The sequence below is a fragment of the Aplidium turbinatum genome, chromosome 8 (genome assembly GCF_918807975.1).
Source record: "Aplidium turbinatum chromosome 8, kaAplTurb1.1, whole genome shotgun sequence".
Classification (NCBI taxonomy): Eukaryota; Metazoa; Chordata; class Ascidiacea; order Aplousobranchia; family Polyclinidae; genus Aplidium; species Aplidium turbinatum.
Genome location: NC_137479.1, coordinates 25775154 through 25795642, shown reverse-complemented (window position 1 = coordinate 25795642; position 20489 = coordinate 25775154). Strand labels below are relative to the sequence as shown.

At 40.0% G+C, this 20489-nt stretch overlaps 2 protein-coding genes and 1 non-coding gene across 7 annotated transcripts in view; 2 read left to right on the top strand and 1 right to left on the bottom strand.

Moving 5' to 3' along the window:
• LOC145775163 (anoctamin-5-like) overlaps positions 1–6190 on the top strand; it is a 30031-nt gene extending 23841 nt beyond the window's left edge. For 2 of the 4 annotated variants that reach the window (XM_082586397.1, XM_082586396.1), the window contains exons 18-22: positions 2967–3059; positions 3652–3758; positions 4219–4324; positions 4495–4639; positions 5466–6184. In XM_082586397.1, the coding sequence (XP_082442523.1) occupies positions 2967–3059; positions 3652–3758; positions 4219–4324; positions 4495–4639; positions 5466–5563 (549 nt within the window). In that variant the 3' untranslated portion in view covers positions 5564–6184. Of the gene's footprint in view, positions 1–2966; positions 3060–3651; positions 3759–4218; positions 4325–4494; positions 4640–5465 lie in introns of all 4 variants that reach the window. The other 2 variants (XM_082586394.1, XM_082586395.1) reach the window with 2 other exon arrangements.
• Positions 3554–3627, top strand: Trnar-ucu (transfer RNA arginine (anticodon UCU)). Its single transcript has one exon. It is a non-coding gene; the product is annotated as a tRNA-Arg (tRNA).
• Positions 6191–7247: 1057 nt separating the features above from the next.
• LOC145775714 (activating signal cointegrator 1 complex subunit 2-like) lies at positions 7248–17994 on the bottom strand. 2 transcript variants are annotated; one of them, XM_082587066.1, is made up of 11 exons: positions 17859–17994; positions 14083–14267; positions 13415–13554; positions 12488–12713; positions 11917–12126; positions 11366–11620; positions 11191–11280; positions 10298–10641; positions 9483–9805; positions 8308–8446; positions 7248–7948 (listed from the first exon to the last, which is right to left on the bottom strand). In XM_082587066.1, exons 1-11 carry the CDS (start codon positions 17926–17928, stop codon positions 7474–7476), a joined length of 2457 nt encoding a protein of 818 aa, XP_082443192.1. In that variant the 5' UTR covers positions 17929–17994; the 3' UTR covers positions 7248–7473. The 2 variants fall into 2 exon arrangements, with proteins under 2 accessions (XP_082443192.1, XP_082443193.1); XM_082587067.1 differs by having other exon boundaries at positions 14083–14220; positions 17859–17980.
• Between the last annotated feature and the right edge of the window lie 2495 nt (positions 17995–20489).

Below are 20489 nucleotides of genomic sequence, written 5' to 3'. Positions count from 1 at the left end.
TTCTTCTGAGATACGGAATCCAGCAAAATCTACGGTGCGTTGGGCAAATTGAAACTTGTCAGGGTTAAGGACAATGCCAGCCCGTCCCACTAAAGTGAGGAATTCTATGGTTCGCCACCAATGTTCTTCCAGTTCGCTATCATAGAACACTGTGTCGTCGACACAGCGTTCTTTTCGCACAAAATCGGTTAATATGGTATTGAAACGGCGATTGTAGCCATCCCCAGAGGATAGGAATCCTTGCGGTGCCCTAGTGTAGCGCCATCTTCCAAAGGGAGTGATGAAAGTTGTGAGGTGCCGATCAGAAGGACGCAGTGGAACACTGTGATAGCCGTTCCATGCGTCAGTCACCGATTTCCAAGTGTTTCTGGGGACACGACGGGATAGCTGGAATGGAGCTTCAGAGGCGAAGGTTTCTCTCTGGCAGAATTTGTTTAAGGGGGAAAGGTCGACAGTACGGCGTGGTGAGCCATCATTTTTGCGTGTGATAACCATACGATGACACCATGTGGTGGGTTCGCCGTGGGGGACTTTTTCAAGAATTCCCAGAGCCTCGTCGCGGAGGAGATCAGCGTGTACTTTTTCTTGCCAATGCAAGGGGATAGACGCTGGTGTATGAACGGCCACTGGTTTCGCGTTTGGGTCAACATGTATTTCTATGGGAGGACCAGCCATACAATGTAGCGCGCGGTGCGGGCAAGTGTTGAAAGTGGATGCGGCGTACCTCTGGAGTAGCCAGTTTGCCATCTTGTCCTTGTTTTCAGGTGTGCACGGGAACGGAAGCTTGGTTGGGGGAGCTGGAACTGCACCACGTTGAGGGCAAGTGCACGACTCCAGTTGCTTGCTGGGTAATGTGCAGCCACCGTTAACAAGTCTGACGACGTTGATTTCTGGTTCGATAAGATTGTGCGCCATTTCTTGCTTGATCTGATGTTCCCCTAGAGTTGGGAACTTCGGGGATAGGGCACCTAAATGCAATAGTGTGTCATGAGATAAGTATAACTTGTCAACGTCTTGACTGATGTAAATCATGCTCCGACATTCAACATTGCAGCCGTGCGCTGTACCCCGAATGATCGCACGAAATGCTCCTGTAATGGAAATAGTAGAGCGATTTGCAGCTATCAGGTTTGGTGCGGGTACAAGGGTCTCTTGTCCAAAGCCGGATTGCGCAAAGTTCTTCAATGACCATACATTTATTTGGGCACCAGTATCTGCGATTGCTGTTACTTGTGCTATCACGCTAGTGTAACTGCCATGATGACATGAGTCATCCATAGATATGTCTACCCGAACTGTGGGATGTTCTCGCATGCGGGATGGTGTCCAATGCCCTTTTTGGAATGTGTGGTGAGGACCACGAATTGTTGAGCACATTGGGTCTCGGGCTACGATGTCAGTTTGTGTTGAGGCAAATGTGCCTATTTGAGGTACAGTAGGTGCTGCACAGAGTGCTCCGACTGATGCATCTTTAGGAGGAGCGCCCCATTTGTTTTTATGACGAGATGACCGAAAGCATTCGAGACAAAGGGAGTAAGGCGTAGTGTTCCAACCTCTGGGGCCTTCTCTGTAACGATTGAATAATCTATTGCATTTAGGGCAGTGAGTTTGTTTAGACCAATTGGGAGAGGAGGGTGCTGCCTGGATGTGTCCACGGTCTCTTGGAATAGGGCTTTGGCTTTTCTTGCGCTTGAAAGTCGACACTGCCGAAACGTCATGAGATGGTACCGCATTGCGAGCCATTTCTTTATTCTCGACAAGGGCGATGATATCGTTAATGGGAATCGACAATACTTTGTCCATTCCCATCATGTCGCGACGAATCTCATTGTCAGAAATTCCACTGAGTAGTGTGTCTCGGATCATGTGATCTGTATAACTGACTTTCAGGCCGCAAGAACATTTAGTAGTGAATGCACATATATCCGCTTTTCCTCGAGCACGAGCTGCAAAAGCGCGAAATTTTTCGTCGCGCATTTGGTGCATAGCCATAAACTCTGTCCGTAACACCCCTGTGGCGACAGGTATAACGGCCAGTTGTCGCATTGCAAGCAAAAGGTCATCTACAGGTTTACTCACTGTTTCAGCGTCAGCTTGGAGAAGGCTGTCCCCTAGGGCTTGGCCGGTACATTGGAATAACTGGGCTGAAGCTGCTTCATCAGAAATTCTACACCCTTCTTTGAAAGCCTTCCATCTTCTGGTGAACACGTTCCATTCTTCCGGAGAAACTCCAATGTCTACAGTAGGTCGAATAAGCTTCGGACCAAGGTTTACGGGCGCTGGAACGTTGCGCGTCGTATCAGCATGACTACGTGTGACTTTGCAGCACCACACAAGCAACCGCTTCGGGCACGTCGGCTGTTTCAAAATTACAGTTGGGAAAGGCGCATGTTATCACCACCATTCCACAAATTTCTTTAGATTAACCTTATCCTATTGCGATTCGATCATGAACAAAGACGGTTATTTTTCTTAAATGTATTCACAAAAGAAAAATAATCGAATCGCAATTTCTGCAACAAAATACACAACGTAAGATTGTTAAACTCAACACTAGAACTAGAACAAAAGAAGCTGTTGTTCGCTAGCCTGCCAGAATGAAATGATACGAATAAAACAGAGTACTGCCTCGCGGAGTACACGTGACAAAAGGAGTGCAAAAGTAATCAAGGAAGCATGCTAACTGCAGGCATTTGTGCACGGACCCCCCTTTTTAAGGGCCCTCCGACGTGGAAAAAATGTAATTTTGTGTTATATTTTTTTCAGCCTTTGAAGTTTCTGCAAAATGCTGTGCAGTGCAGTGCTGGATTAATGCTACTGTAGACGTAGAAGTGGTATTTCGCACGGGGCCCCCCGATCTAAAAGTGCCCCGAGTCCCCCATCAACTAAATCCACCCCTGTGCTCACGTCTATAGCGGTGTCTAAAAGCGATAGAAAATTAATGACACTGGCTTTGATCTTTCCAGGCTTTCACAATCGCCATCACTTCGGATGCTATACCAAAGTTGGTCTATTATTACATCTACGCTCCGTTACAATTTGGGGATTCGACTTATGTGGTGAGTTGTCCACTCTTTCTGTTGTCATTTGTACGTCTTTTTAGCCTGGGTTGTGAATCACACCAAATATATCCCTTTCGCCTGCGCGTTCGAGATCACAGCTTGGGCTTACTACACAAAAAATGTGTAGTAAGCTCTGTTGGTCATTTTATTTGTAATCCACTAAGTTTGGAGTATTTGGGGCGTCCTTTTGACGAGCTATTCCACATAGACACAATCTGTGTGTATATTGTCAATTCTGCAAATAGCGAGGGATTGGAGCCCTGGTACGATACTCGTAAGGTCACGATATTCGATGATACATTTGGATAGCTTTCAAAGTTGCATTCACATTCACTAATAGGAAGCGTTTTTCAGGAATTTTTATCACAGTTTTAACTCAGAAAATTGACCTTTTTTGATCGACTAATCAGTGAACTGACGAAAATTTAACGTTACTACAATGTCGCGATTGATTGATTTGTTTGGATCACTGAGGAAGTTTTCAATACCGTGTCTCTGTGGCGCAATGGATTAGCGCGCTGGACTTCTAATCCAGAGGTTCCGGGTTCGAGTCCCGGCAGGGATGAATTTTGTGAACGATTTTTTACAGGGCTTTGTGAACAACAGTCTGTCAGTCTTCAACGTCAGTGACTTCACGATTCGAAGCTCGCCAGACAACAGCCAGCCATTCGCAGAAGAAACTGTAACGGAATGCAGGTAAAGCCATGCATTGCTCAGCTATCCAATTTACAACTCAATTGCTGAAGCTGTTTTAAACAGCAAACACCAAAAACATTCGTGGTCAAAGACTGTGTACCGTTCTCTCATTCTTATCAATATCTGTTAATAAAATATTTGCCTTTTATCGTTTTGTATTTTAATCAGCGGTCAGAGATTGGTATAAGTTTGTTATTGTTAACGCAAGGAAACCCGTCCTGTCGATTGACAGCAGGTTATACTTCACATGCAAGATAGAGAATTGCAAAGTGCACATGCAATCTACTAAAGTTGCTATTTTTACGTTTGCTTAAACCTCTGAAAGTGTTGAAATGGTGTTTGAACGACAACTTTTGTTAGCTTGTTGCTATGTATATTTAATGTTACAAAGACTTTGTTCAAATCAATGCTCTGTTCACTAACGTTGCTTGACGACAATAAAACGACTTTGGGTTTGCAGATATCGGGATTATCGCTCCCCACCTACAGCCGTTCCCAAATACGAACTGACGCTTCAGTACTGGCACGTTCTTGCTGCCAGATTTGCATTTGTCATTGTTATGGAGGTAAAGTGTGCTAAAAGAAATCTTTCTCTGCCCAAATTGTAAAATGAAATTCACCTTATATCGTTTCGTGCTGAATTGAATCTGTCAATCAACTCTGTAGAATGCATCCTAAGCTGGTTTGCAACATACATAAACCGAAATACGTATTTTAATATCAAATGTATTTTTAGCACGTCGTCTTCTTCTTGAAGAGATTGCTGGATTACCTAATCCCCGATCGACCCCAGAAGTTGAAAGAGAAGATAAAACGCGAGCATTTCCTGGTCCAGAAAATGCTTCTCCAGGCAGAAAGCGATCAGATGCGAAAGCAATATGGTCAGCAACTCGTCGTTGTTTTTAGCGTGTTTTATGACTAACAATATCTTCCTAAATAGAAAGCTATAGGATCTCGGGGTAGTCTGCCAGTATAGCCTAACTTGTTCTGAGTTGGAGAACAATTGGAACGTGTTACCAAGCGAGTAACAATATTATTCACACCTAAAAGGTCTTCGGAAAAGTAAAATATCTCTTTCAGGATGGATACACCAACTGCGGAAAAACAGCACGAAAGTAGAATTTTTATTACACTCGAGCCAAAAGTAGGCCTACCTTGAACTCCATGTCAAAACATCTGATTAAAGTTTCATTTTCGGACTGAGAAAGCTTCATAGATAACTTACACTTGCGAAACTTGTCAGTTTCGCATATTTGTAAAGGCTTGTAATCACTGATGCAGACACCGAGATTGACTGAGTGAACTCATTGCTTGTTGTTGAAGTGTTTTTGTTTGTGAATATTCCATCCACTAGGAGCCATTGAATGGAGTCTTTAAAACCGCGTTGCTTAAGCGCACACCATGAGAGCCAAACCAGCGCTGCTTGACATTGCGGTGTCTTCGTGCACAAAAGCGCGGTCGCTTAACCAACTGAGCCATCGAGGCGGATTGGTAATACATTAATTAATGTAGACTAATAACTAATAAGAAATGCACAAGAATGAACTAAACATTGCAAAGGAAATGGCCATGTTGTACAAGGTACAGTTGTACACGTAGGCTACATTATAGCCGAAAACATTTTTAATTTTTGGTATATTACTCTAACTGTCTAACAAATGCCGTGGCGTTGCTTGGTTTTATCTGCTTGTATTTTACATGAAACAGATTCAAAGAGACAAGATGCCCCGAGTTCACCAGTAGTCAACGAACCATCACCGGCTGTACTGGTTTACGAGAATGAACGAGCCACTTCGCAGTTTTGAGGACTTGATGCAAGGAACCGTTTACCTCAAGTTGAAGAGTCATCGATCACACCTTCAATGCTGATGCGTACAGTAGTTTTACGCTGCGAAGAAGTGTAATTGTAGACTACTGATAAAGCTGAACGAACGCAGCTGATTTAACTATGATCAGTGCACTCGTAGTGTAGTATTGCAGTGTACTGTAGCCTACAGTGTAGTTTGTTCAAACTGAGTTTTCAGGATTGAATTGTGTCGCGTACCTTGCTTTGTTGTAAACTTTAAATATTCTACTTTGATGAAATTTTTTAGTCCTCACTGTACATTTTTCTCAACGCGCAATTCAATTATCTGTACTTTATCGTTTAAAAATACTGTAGTGCATTATTGTTACTGTGTTTCTAAATGTGATGAAATACCGCAGTTGGGTTTTAAATAAAAATAAACTGTTTAGGTTAGTACTTTATAGCCTACCTATGGTACCTCCGAACCTACTCTGCGTTACAGCCTTGAATAGCGTGACGTCTTACCCCCTTGAAATCCACTAGTGGCCCTACTGTTTAGTGACTACCTAAAATGTTTTGCGAGCCAAAAAACGCAGGACAAGCTAAAAATTGGTGGGTATCTGAAAGACGGTTGACAGTCTTGCTCTGCGCGAAACCAGGGATATCTAGACCAGGACTTCCCAAACTGGGGGTCGCGTAACGAACATCAGGGGTCGCAGAGAGTATACCAATTTTACATAAAGTAGTGCATCCTGTGGTACTTTTCAGTCGTTTATTTTATAACGCAGTTGTTAAAACTAATGTAACTGTTCAAAACATTATTTTTAACTGAGTTTTAGATTCTGCGTAAATAGGCCTAGCCCTAGTATAGTGGGCTAGCTTGAGGACTGCATGCTAGTAGCTAAATATTGAAAAAACAAAACTAATCGAAAGCTAGTGAAAAAAAATCGTAATTTCGTCGATTTTTAGGGGTCGCGAGCAAAAAAGTTTGGGAAGCCCTGATCTAGACCATAACAGAGAAGCTATTCAAGAACCGTGTCAACGTTCCGATGTGGCTTTATAACATAGTATCTGACCTGTCCATATGTTAAGCTTATCCAGACGTGACGCTATTTTCTTGAGCTCTAGATGCTATTGGTAAGCAGCCTACACACACAGTGGCATGTTTAAAACAATGTGTCAAAAGGGAACGTTCAAATATTACGTAACGCCTTCGAGGGGGAGGGGGGGGGGTTTATGCAAAGCGTTACGTTAGCGTCACATCGGGGGGGTTCAAGCAAAACGTTACGTAACGCTTTCGAGTTCGGAACGGTAGTTTTTTGTGCTGAATTCGTAGTGAAAAAGCGTTACATGGGGGAGGGGGGATTGAAAAAAGCGTTACGTTGGCGTTACATGGGGGAGGGGGGGGTCAAAAATTCGGAAAAAAGGCGTTACGTAATATTTGAACGTTCCCAAAGAAGGTTATTCAAAGTAGCAAAACCACTTGTTTTCACATCTTAATCTTTGTTTTGATCAGTTTGCTTGCGCTGGTGGATTGAAGTGGATAGCGCTGCTTCTTGTGTGAATGATTTGCAATGCAGTTCGTTCCCAGAGTGTAGGACTGTAGGTACACAAAGCATTGCATCCTTGTTCAAGCTCTCCCCTTAATTACACTTCCATTATCTCATTTACTGTGCCTTTGTTGACGCAGTATTTCAGTCAGACAACTTTTATTAATAATAAAATTTCAATATATTTGGTTGCACAAGTGCAACAAAGCAAATCTCGCAATTATTCCCGGATCTTCAAATACACCATAAAAGTTTAGACACATTCGTGCACGTAGTAGTAGAGCAACACGAACTCGCGGCTTTTGCATAAATATTCCATGAATTATTGTTTATCTTTGCTAGAATGCGTTTTTTAATTTAATGATAACACAACACGTGATCACCTCCCTTTAAACCCCCCACCTCCAGCTTTTTTACCCGCCCAAACTTTTCTATGGTGATTACCCGCACCGCGTTTTGCCTTGTCCCCTTTCCTTTGATCAATATTTTTATCACTTGATTTTGATGAGTCTTTTTGATCTCCTGGTTCCAGAAAAGGATCTTTTTGGGATTTCTCAAGAGGGGGAACATTTACTGCGGCAGATTTTTTAAGAGGAGCTTCTGGAAGTTTTTCCTCCGAGGGTGGATCCTTGGGATTTCGATCTCTAGGAATATGTTCTTGATACCTTCGTGGAGGATGTTTATGAGAAGTCGGACGTTTCTCTGATGGCGAATGCCTCGTAAATCTTTTTCCTCTTCCTCCTCCTCTGCTGTAGTTGTCACCCTCTCTCTGTCTTCTCTTCGCCTCCTCCTTAGCGCGAAGAATTTCAGGATTTTCAATGAAATGACGAGGGTCCGGGGACTTGTACATTCCGCTGAATGACAAAATGAGAAGATTTATCAATTGCAGTGCTATTGATCAACAAGCAGGAAAACCTTATAACAAGCTACTGCTTGTCGGGGTGGGAACCATCATTTATCCAGTGAGTACTACAGTGTAGTTCATCACCTCAAGGGAATTAAAACATTGCATCACCTCAAGGGAATTAAAAAAGAGTGACGAACTGGCGAATTATGCAAACAGGTCGAAACCAAAGGAAATGCGCCTGAACCAACAAAAGTGTGACGAATAAGGCGAACTGACGAATTAAACGATAACACATTAGAGACGAATTCTACTTTATTTATAACCTCACTAACATGGGTCAAATACTTGTACAAAATTCTGACTCACTTTTCTTCATCGCTCTGTGTTGTAAGTTCTTTATTTCGCTTCTCCATCAACTCATCCGCACTGTCCGCGTCATTCGCACCAACAGCCACGTCATCATATGTGTCGTCGTATTCGTCGTCGTAATCAGGCGGCATGTCGTCTGAACATGTTTTTAAAGACTGGTTGTGAAATTTACATTGTAAATATTAACTTATTTCCAAGACAGCAAATCAATGCAAAAAAAGATTGACTTGCTGTCTGGGTTATCTCTAAAAAGGTTTCCTGCAGGGCTGTGGAGTCGGAAGGATTTTGGCGTGTCAAGAGTCGGAGTCGTTAAAAAAAGAGCCAACTCCAACTTGATACAAACCAATAAACAAAATTTTTGTTCGCAATTGTTTTTTGTTCTCTGTGTTGAGAAGTCAGAGTCGTATATTTTTCGCCCGACTACACAGCTCTGGTTTCTTGTCAGCAGCATCAAAAAAACGTATGAACATCCAAAACAGTCCATTGCAGAATGTCAGGTAGGCTACCTTGGGACGTTCGAAACGAATTTTAATTTTGGTCAAGGTGGAATGGAAATTGGAATTTCACTTGATAAAAGGTGGCCCCAAATTGATGAAATTCTTCACAAAAAACAAGCTCGAAATCATTTTAAGACAAACTAATTTTAAATCGAAGTGAAACGCAACCTTGCTTGGAAATAGTTTTATCTGAACACACGTAAGCCTCAACAATTGGTAATTCTTCAGTTATTTCTTCTTCAACATGGCGCACGGCGCCCACTCAAAAATATATGTGGTGCTTTTAGCGTTCCGAGATTTCTTTTCGAGTTAACTGAGTAACTGCTTTTGTTTGAAAAAATTAAAAATTCTTAGTCGATAAACCTAACCAAAATGAAGACAAGAAATTTAGCGTCAAGAAAAAAATAATCGCAACTTCGTCTTGCAATTGAGCCAGGTCTTGGTAGACACGATGTGGTCAGAATAGGCGAGTCACTGACGGGGCCAAATTTACAGCTGTCCGAACTTTTTTTACTGTCAGCTATCGATGTGTGGTTAGGAGTCACACGACAAGCATAAATGCCACACATGCATGATCAGCGAACCGCAGGAGCTTACTAGACAAATGAGTCCAGCCTTGTGCTAAGACCCAGGTAAAACTATTTAGACTTACATCCACCATGAAAATTACCTTACCTGTTCGTAGGTATCCATCATTGTCTGACATCTCAATGCCAAGACCATATCTACTGTACAATTCTCGCAATTTCTCTGCGTCGGGATCATCATCAATTGCCCAATGAGAAACTTGGGATTTATCACTTTTCCCATAATGCACCGCTGATCGATCAAAACGACTGTGCTCGGCAAAAACATCGAACCGATCATTATCATAAATATTTTTTCGATCTTTCATGTAATCGCTCTGTTGAGAAGTTGAAGGTTGGTCGTCGATGCTTTCGAGTTTTCCTGATGCGGACGACTTGTCAGCTGTGATCGGTTCGAGTCTGCTCACAGTCCTGCGACCAATAATCAAATCAGGTTATGGCATAGACACGAGAATCACCTCTCGTTTACAGTACAAAAGCTGGAGATTTTAGTAATGTCAATTACTATCGGTTTGACTCTCCAGACGATCCCTTCACAAGGATAGATAACTTACTGAAAAGAAGAGCAAAATTATAATAATACGAGCAGATGCAGAATAAAAATGTTTTAGAAACAATAGGACACAAAAAATCTTATCCCTCAATCAGCTAAACCCATCTTTTTCACATGGAATCAACGGCATGTCCAGTCTAACCCTTGAAATGTTGTCGGTCAGAACACTGCGGGAAACATGCGGCTATGTCCTGGCAAGACATTCAATGAAAGTGGACACAAAGATTAGCTTCCTGTTTACTTCGAATTATACATTTTCAAGCAGGCTTTAGCTTATACACAATAAAACACGACACCAATCACTCCGATATGCATTGATACCATTGAAGTTATATTGAAAATTTTTGTACCTGTTCATGTTTTGAAGATGAGGAGGAAGATTATCTTCCAGGATCGCTTGGATTACTTTTTCAGGATCATAATCAAAGTACTGGATACAAGCATTCACAAATTCTACTCCTAAATCAGGAAGAACGTCTCTTACGGATGAGATCAACGACGCAGTTTCAGCGTCACTGGTTCCTCCTGGAGGAGGGTTGGTCAAAGATAAAGAACTTGCTAGACTGCTCTCTGCTTGCGTCCCGTTGAATAAAGTCTCATCACTGATGGTTAAAGATGGATCTTCATGCTCAGGCGGATCACCCATGGCTTGGAAGAAGAACTGGGCTTGCGTTTCACCAACATGAGGACAAGCCTAACAAAGTGAATGAAAGACTAACATAGTATTAGTGCCCAATGAAAACAGTTTCACGCATACGCGGCAAGTAGAATTACAGCAGGAACTCCTGTCACAGAGAATTCTGTTTGACAATTATGTTCATCAAAAAAGAGACGTTACCAGTGACCCGGTCTTTAGGAGGCTGATAAAATACCCAGCCAGCGAATTAGAATTTTTTACATTGCTTCAAAGTCTGCTGACGCAGGGGCGGATCCCGCAAGTTGCCTTAGGCCTAGGGGGAGGGACGATTCCAACAAAACACACTGATGGATAAGTCTACATAATTCCAACCTTGCACAAACACCGTCTTTTTTCTGTGCTTTACGGGGCAATCGCACCTCCTCCCTGGATCCGCCACTGTGAGGATGTAAAGACTGATTTGCCAGCTGGGTAAATATATGACGTGGAATATAGTCGCTTGATCGCTCTGAACACGGTTTGCTAAGCCAGTCAATACTAAACTCAGATACAAACGGTCAACATCTATTTTTAGAAGTGAAGGCTAAATAAGACAGAACGTGATACCTGGGAAAGACTTCTGACATCTTGCCTGATATCAAATTTCTTCTGAAAAGCTTCAAAGAAACGTAAGTCGGAGAGCAACGAAGACAAAACCTGAACACATCGTAAATGAAAGTAGCTTTTTTTACGCAATATAATGTATATGAGATGTTGATGAACAAGAATAAAAGCGACATACATCAAAGTATTCTTCCACAAGACCTTCAATTTCTTCTTGACTGCTTTCATCAATTGCCTCCATAACTGGCTGATAAGCGCATGATTTTATGATTCCTCCAACGATATCCAGCAAGCTTTCACGTGATTGCCTCACGTGAGTTCTCAATTCGTGATATGTTTGAAGAGGAAGTGATGATTGACGGTTACGGAGTTCATCGCGCATGCTAGGCAGCACCTCACTGTAAATCTTTTGCAGCTTCCCAATGATGCCGATCTGAAATCGAAATAAACTTGAAGTTTTGCTGGTCGCAACTGTGTCAACAAATTCACTTGCCACAAATGCAACATAATTGCAATGTCCCCATAGAAAAGTGCATTCAAGATTGACAGAGTGAATATGAATAATAAGTGTTAAAAAAATTTGTGTTGTCAAACTAATTGGTGATTAGTCTAATTAAAAAAGATATAGAAAAAATAGTTTAGATCAACCTAACATCTTTTCACATTCTATCACAAATTTTTTTCTTACTTTAATCAAGAAAAAAAAATAGTCATAAAATTCTGAGGTACTTCATACAAACTTTGAGCAGCTTCTGGAAACACGTCGACGGCGAACAGCTGAATTGTTCGTAATACGTCATGAATGTAGAAAATGATGTCTTTGAAATTTTGTTCCGACATGTCAACCAATGGGGCTTTTGGAGGGCCATTGGTCAGTCTGTTCGGAGTGTCACTTTCGGCAAAAGAAGCGAGACATTTTTGCTCGATTTGACAGATAATCTGCGTAAAGTTGGTGTTTCATTTTATTGTTAATCACAAAACGCCGTTTGACAACTGTTTTATTTTTTTCGCTGAGATTTTATTTAATTAACCTCTATTATAAGCTAATTCCTTTGAATGAACAGATGCTGCTGTGAGATTTTAGAAATCTCCGGAAAGGCTTTCTCCAAAAAAGATTGTCTCCTAATTGGGATATTTCTTCGAATCGTATTCTCCAAATAGTAGCAGACCGGATGTAGGAGTCGATGCAGGCAACTGGTCGGCCCTGATGTTTTGGAATGAAGACCAGGCTTCTTTGAAGCAAAATACATGATGATGAAGAGAATTTCAAATTTCATGCAATATACAGTAGCCCACATACCTGAACCACTGTTTTAGAAGCTTCTTTCAAATCTTCATAATAATGCGGTTGATGATGAAATATATTTTCAAGCATTTTCTTAAGGAGTGGAATGTTATCACGAACACCATAAAGAGAACAAAGATCCATCATTCGCGGAACATCGAATAAAAAGTTGTTATAAATAACCCGAGAAAACAATTCTTCAGTCATGAAATGTTCAGGTGATTCTTTCATAGTCGACATTCTGCAAAATAATGTGGTAATGAAAATCGACATCTAAGTCGACAAGTTAGATTTTCTAATACCTCTAGTCTAAATACATAAAACATTAAAGTTCAGGGAATGTGGGGAAATGTTGTATGGCATAAAATTTTCACTAAGGATGAAAGGAAAAGTATATCGGAGCTGTGTGCGGCCTGCAATGCTATATGGTAGCGAGACATGGGTATTGAGAGAGAGTGAACTGGCAATCCTGAGAAGAACGGAAAGGTCAATGGTGAGAGCAATGTGTGGGGTGAAAACGAGAAGGGAAAAAAGGACTGAAGAATTGTTGGATATGCTCGAGGTGAGAGAGACCATAGACCAAATGGCAAGGGCAAATGGAGTAAGATGGTATGGACATGTGATAAGGAGGGAGGAAGGAAGTTTTCTTAGAAAGGCACTAGATCTAAAGGTGGATGGGAAGAGGAAACGCGGTCGTCCAAGAAGAACGTGGAAACAACAAGTGAAGGGTGAATTTAAAAAAATCGGACTGAAGGAGGAAGATGCAAGGGACAGGGTGAAATGGAGAAAAGGGATAAAAACAATTGCTGCGCGGAAACAATCGGCCACCCCCACTAGTGGGGAACAAACCGACGATGGATTATGATGATGATTAACTACAGTTGTTTGTACTCATTCCTCCAGCTAAAAGTTCATCGAGTAAGTCATATTAAAGCACCCTACCTCAAAAACACCATGAAAACTAATTTATGGGTGTGATCATGTTTTTGTGTAAGGTCTTCCGGCCACGACGACTGTTTGTATCTCGGAGCAAATCTTAAATAGGAATCCAAGCAAGCATGGATGGATTGGTCATTTACTACCTGAGAAATTTAAAGCAGTTAAAGTATAGAAATCACAGCAACCCAAAAGTCTTGTTAAATTAACTTACAAGGATAGAAAAAACAGCTATCATACCGTGCACAAAATAAAGCATTCTTTAACAGTTTAAGGGAAACACTTAAAAAATTCCACATTTTAATTAGTTAACTCATTTGAACATAGGTACTTAAAAACACTTTGGCAATACAAGACATGTGCTAAGAAGACCAGTAGATCTGAACCGCTGCCAGGCAAGCATTTACGTAAATGAGTTACTAATCTTGTTCGTGGTTAGTACCCAAAATTAGTTTATCATATGCAAAATTCCCACAGCTTCACAAAATGTTGCAATGATTTTCTCAAGACTGGTGAAATATGTGATAGAATAAACTACAAATAGCCGAGTAATTTTGTATGAAAACAACACAGATATTTACAATAACAATACATAGGACAAGCAGAACCGTATCTTGATTGCACTAGCACTATTATATATATTACTGTTTAGTAATGAAAACAATTTAATGCACCTGACACCAAAATTTTTTATAAATTAACGATAAAATCCACTGCAAGTCAGAAGAAACTGCATCCAGCATGTCCAACCATTCTTGGTGAGACCCTTCAATTACAGGAGGAATCTTGCGATATAAATTCCCGGACAATTTCTGTTGGCACAAATCGGAATGCAATGCTGGTCGTTGTTCCAAAGTATCTAAAAATAAAACTCTACTGGTACGCTGCATAATATCACTTTGTTCAAGCTTATACTGATTAGAGAGCTACATACTGTGCTCCCAAATTTCACAATTCTTTTTTTTGTAGAGGTTACAAACTTTCAGGTTCAAACAAGTTATTTTATTAAAACCAGCTGTACTAGTTGTGCAATGTGCATGATAGACAACATGTAAGAGATGCAACAAAATGCTATGCATTCACTAGAAGTCATACCCTTGGTGGCAACAACTAACTATGGCCACTGGCCAGTGGCTATCTTACAAACACCAGGTAATAACAAGTACGCTTTACATAAAAAGAAATAACACATGGGACATTTTTCCTCATGGCTAAAGGGAGAATTGTGACAGATTAGATAGAAATTTAATATTAATTGCATGTGCAATTGTGCATATCAATTAAAATGTAGTTTGTATACCGTGCCAAAAGGTTACTGGAGCATGATAAAAAAGTTCTGAAGCTTGTCTTATAAAACAATTTGTTTTTAAGTCACTTGCTGGGTGTAAGAGGGATACAAATTTCAGAACAACAAAGTGTACATTAACCCTATTCGGACTAACGGGTGGATGGGTTCCGTCCATACCTAAAACTTTCATCGATTACTTAAAAGTTACTGGCTCAAATTAGCTGAAGTTTTATGACTTTTCCTAAAAATTATTCATTTTTGTTTTAGTAATAAAATGACATTTTTATGTGGTATAGTTTTTTAGTTATCAGCAGTTTTTGACACCCTACTCCTAAAATTGCCAGGTTATCTGAAAAACTTTATCATCTTGTACAAGCAAGTTAGCAAACATTTGTATTGTTTTGTGCCTTCCAAGATTTACTGCGTGACCTACATGACTACTGAACATTTCGGATTACATGCATGACTGGACCGTGTGCCTTTTACGAAGATATTAACGATTTCAGGAGATCATGACGGAGACATCAGAAAAATTTAAAAAAAATGACTACTTTAAGCAAAAAAGCAGTAGCAAATAACTGGTAGAGTATGTGTGTCCACTTAAAATTTTAACCAGTTTGTCAATAATTTTGCTTTAACTTTGCGAAAAAAGCAACCTCGTAACGTTTTCGTATCAAAAGTTATTAGCAAATGAAAGTGTGGATGGAATAAGTCCACACAACAGGCCATTACCTCACAAAAATAGCTTAGTCCGAATAGGGTTAACAAAAGTGATCCATGGGTTGTTTTTAAAATAGATGCTTGCATGTAGAAACGAATGCACACTGCACAGTCTCTATTGCAGTCATTTAAATGACCATGATATGATAAAAAATGACAGTGAGCTCCGTCCAAGGACTTAAGAAGGCATGCCAGTATCTTGAGAATTTCCCAGTAAATCATTAACATAAACACCTCAATGAACATTTCATATCCAATCATTTAAACACTCTGAAAAGACCTTCCAGTTTTAGCAAATAGTCTGCACTAACTGCTGGCACACTCATGTACCATGGCACTCTGAACAGGCTTCTAGGGTAAGGTAAAAATGAGTCTCATACTTGGATTAGTGTTGGGCGATAGTGAAAAAAACAAAACGATACAATATTTGAAAAAATACTCGATATTTCGATATTTTTGTACTAATTAAGAAAAGAGTTTCTCAGTCTTCGAAATTAGTGTCGGCAATTGCCGACGCAGATGCATGAATGGCGCATTAGCGTCGGCAATAAAAATGCAGAGGCCACAAGAGCGCTTGTAAGGTTAAGGGTTAGACATTCCTCCCAGTCGTTATGCCACAGCCATAGATTTGCTCCTTAGTCAACACTCTGATGGAGCTCTGCGAAAGAGGCGTGTGGATGGGTATCAAAGCACGAAAGCGGCAAAACGTGGACGCTTCATTGCGAACGGCGAAGACAGTGTAGATTTACAGCCAAGCGATGAGCCTCTTGATGTGTCCGATTCCAGTGATGACACGACAACCTCATCCTCCGATACAGCATCTGATGATTCCGATTATGACATCTAGTTCTTCATCAAACAGACTTTGTGTTGCTCGCAGTATCCCAATTGTGCCGAAATTATGTTAGTGCATACCTAAATCGAAGCAATCTTCTCGCGGGGAGCGATTAATTTGTTACCGGTACTTGGTTGAGCAATTAACGTTATTTTATAATAATTCAACGTCGCTAGATGTCGAATTAATGTAAAACAAACGTAATTTTCTTATTGGGCATTGTTATTACGCAATATAACCAGCCGGGAAAATTAAATCGATTTGTGCTGACTCGAACGTGGATCAACCCAAAATTAACTTACCTTTCCTCCCCGTGAGTTATTCAACGTGAATTACCGTAACAGCGTGCGTATCGCGTTGCTCGCTTTATCGCTACTTTTGGTATTATTACATCACAACAAATCAACCAGTGCGGTCGGGATAGACTACTCTAGCATATTTTTCGCTTCTCGTTTTCCATGTTTGGTACAATTTTTTTCGTTATAAACGTTCACAGCAATTGCCGAGGCAATTTCAAGTTTTGCCGTTTGGCTTTGGCAACGTTTTTGTAGGGGTTTGCAGTTATGAGTTATCGAACGATATTGAAATAAATATCGGTATTGAAAAGATATCGTATCGTATCGAAAATTCGATATATCGCCCAACACTAACTTGGATCCAAGCTGGGTTTTTTTTCGATCATTTATCGGTCATTGACCAATTTTTTAGCAAAATGTCCAAAAAAAATATAGTCAATTCGGTCAAAATGTCCGAAAAAATATATTGTAAACACTGCACTGACGAGACCGGAAGGTCGAAACGGTATGCACTGTCTGCAGTTATTGACGCTCTTGGCTTACGCCGATTGAGCACTTTACTGGGGGCACCTTGCTATGCATTGCGCAAAGCTCACTGCTTGCAGTTTGAGCACTTTGGCAAGGTTGGCAGTAGTATTATTTTTGGTGCTTACGTAGGCTACCACAAATAGGAAAATGTCACATGGAGGTATATACCTTCATGGCCATTCCAGCGTAAACACTGCACTGACGAGACCGGAAGGTCGAAACGGTGTGCACTGTCTGCAGTTAGTCAATTGACTATATATAATATGACCAAAAATGACTAAAAATGACCGAAATAAATAAAAAATGACCAAATTTTTTCAAGTCATTTTGGACAAATGATCGAAAAGTCTCAGCAAAAAAAAAACCAGGATCCAAGTATCTAGGGATAAGAAGACAAGGCTCTCATTATACTAAGCCTTCAGCACTTACAAAAGTAGGGTGGCCAGTTCCTTTTCTCAACTGCCTTTCCTCCAACAACTAAACCCACCGAATTTATTACCCCCACTCTGGGTAAAAGTGAGTGGTGTTTTTCAACAACCAGCTTAAGCCGGGAGTCAAACCAGGATTGTATGATTGGAAACCGAACGCCTTATCTGCAACATCTCACTGCCATCCAAGGTAAATACTAAATAAGTATTAAGTGGGCTTCCAAAAACAAACACTTTTTATGCCCAGAACTTAAAAAACCTTATAACGTAAATCTTTCAGTGTATGCCATAGAAATCACGATGTGAAAATGCAATGATAGTTTCTTGTTGCAGTATCATACATTCAATTACTCACCTGTTTTGGAATTTAAAGTAGCAACTTCTGTTTGATCCAAAGGTAAATATTTTTCTTTTGATTTCTTCATCCTTTAAAAAAACTCTGGTACAAAATACGCTACATTATATTATTGAAAGACCTAATCAAAATCCTGGCTGTAAAGCATTGTACTTAGTTAGCAATATCAAAAATGCTCTAAAGACAAGATTTACAAACACTAGGTCTATACTGTAATATTCACTACAAATCCTTGCTACATCTGAACAAATTATTTGTCATGATGCCAAAATGAAATAGCTGTGTTCTCACTAACGATTCAGTACAGTACAAAGAGATTGTAAAAATGTCCCAACCAAGTATTACCGAACTCTTGCATTACACATAAATACTTACATTGCTCAGCAACTTTGTGCAAGCCTTCAGCAATGCATGATAAGTGAATTATCGTCAATTTTCAAAGGAAAATGTTAGGAAACTTGGCATTGCAGCCAATGCGAATAAATCACACAAATACCTAAAACATTGCTGTATGAAATAAATGAACATGCCCTGTCTGCCCGGTTAGCTTAGTGGTTACGCGCCCAGCTCAAGATCACGAGGCGCTGGTTTGACTCTCGAGGTGTGCGCTTGAGCAACGCATATTAGGACTGCTCTAAATTCAGCGGCATCTAGTGAATGGAATAATTCCCTGGCAACAACACTTCAATAATCAGAAAACTTCACTCTGCCAATCTCATAACCAGCCCTGCGTCAAGAACCTCTACAAGTATGTGAAACTACCAGGAATAAACTATCAAGGCTTTGTCAGTCCGAGGATAAAGGTTCAAAACCAAACCAACCATGCATGATTGAAACTTTTTCTGCAGCTTTCTTTAAAAAAAATTGCAATTTTTTTCACTTTCTTATTGCTGCTGCTACCGCAAAAAAGTTAATTCATTGATTAATTATCAGCACAATAAACTGATTGATTTGACGATTTGTAGGGTGGCAATTGACTAGTAGACCGTATGGTCGTCTCGGTGTCTCCCTGTCGGTATGGGAACTTGTGTAACTTTTGCATTGTGTATGTTACTTGCATATTTCAAACATGTACCTATGTTCCTGTTACTGACAAATAAAACATTGATTGATTGATGGTTGAGCTAAATTCAAAACCAAGTCCAAAACTTGGATTTTCAGTACTTTTAAGTGAAATGCGTTGCCAGATGCCAACACATGACTACAGACTACCTGCAATTTTTCATTTCACCTGCGTTTTTCAACGCACGATCTTTAAAAAAAAAATTTCGTTTAGATGGTGTTTTTCTATCAATTTCAACGTGAAGCTAAAAAAAAAGCGAAAATTCCCGTCAAACGCCGTTTTTTCTGCCTTTTTTTTACCCCTATTATATTTGGCTGACTCCGTAGGCCTACCTACACCTCTGGTAACCGGCTCTGCATTAGTGGTTCAAAGCTTCTACAAGTATGCGAAACTGTCGGGAATAATTTGTCAGAGTCTTTTCCTTTCTCAGCCCGAGAATAAAGATTCAATAAAAATAAAACAAAAAAAACAACCAAACCAATTTAACTAAAAGATTTTGAATTTTTTATTTTTTTTATTTGGCAATACTGGAACATTGCGCAAGTGCTTGAAACCAAAATTGCCAGATACAAATTTCATTACCTGTAAAAGAATAATCAAAATTCAGAAAAAAACGTAAATTTTTTCAAAGATATTTTGAAGAAAAAATATGTTTTTCAAAAACAACGTTTTCTCCACCAAAAAAATTCAACTTCGAAAGTTCAACTTAATCGATGAAGTATATCTAAACTTTAAGCAGTTTGCAAAAAAAAAACTTTCTCAAAAAGTTATGATGTTCATCCTTGAATAAATTGATTAAATTTAAAGTGTGGTAGGCATCTTCACGAAAACGAAAACCTAAAATGAGAATTTAAGCCATGAGAATAAGCAGCAAAGAAAAATCCAAACTCCTAATTAAAATGCAAACAACTAAATAATTTGGCGGCACCCACAGTCAAACCAAAAAGTTTCTGCATCAAATAAAAATAATTTTGAAAAGAGTTGTTGCAAAAACAAAACTAACTACAGCTCTGTATCGTATCATGTACAATTTAATAAAGGTCATTTCAAATAAAGTTAGTGCAAAATTTACGCTTGAGTTTTAGCCCAAATCCTTTCAATGTCTGGGCGTATATATGACAACGCTACTCTAATAACTTGCGGTACCCTTGCGAAACGTAAATCATCGGGTGCCGCGGCAACCCGGTTGAGAACCACTGCCTTAGCCTATGCTTCTTTTTGATAAATCGATGGTGATGTTCTAAAGCAGGGGTCGCCAACCATCGGGTCGCAAAAAAGTTGCTAAAATGGTGGTTAAGAATGTGAGTTGGTTAAAACTATGCCTCAGCCATAAAACTTGTTGATTACCGTACGTACAGTGAAAGCAATTGCAATCATGCACTTATAATAGCCTACGTGAGAATCTTGACTGGGTTAGGCCTATAGGCTAACCGTTTTAGCCTAGTACAACGGTCACGTTGGTTCAATAGGCTACAAACCTAATCGAATTATTTCACTTTGAGAAACGTAATCAAACGGAAACCTTTACATCCACTTATTTTACAAATATGGTAGGCCATGTCTGGATA

Excerpts from the sequence above, each read along its gene's own strand:
- LOC145775714 (XM_082587066.1), bottom strand. The coding sequence starts at position 17,928 with ATGAAGAAATCAAAAGAAAAATATTTACCTTTGGATCAAACAGAAGTT. Across the intron at positions 14,268-17,858 it reads TACTTTAAATTCCAAAACAG|ATACTTTGGAACAACGACCA; the intron begins GTGAGTAATTGA and ends TTTTATTTTTAG. Across the intron at positions 12,714-13,414 it reads GTTTTCATGGTGTTTTTGAG|AATGTCGACTATGAAAGAAT; the intron begins GTAGGGTGCTTT and ends ATTATTTTGCAG.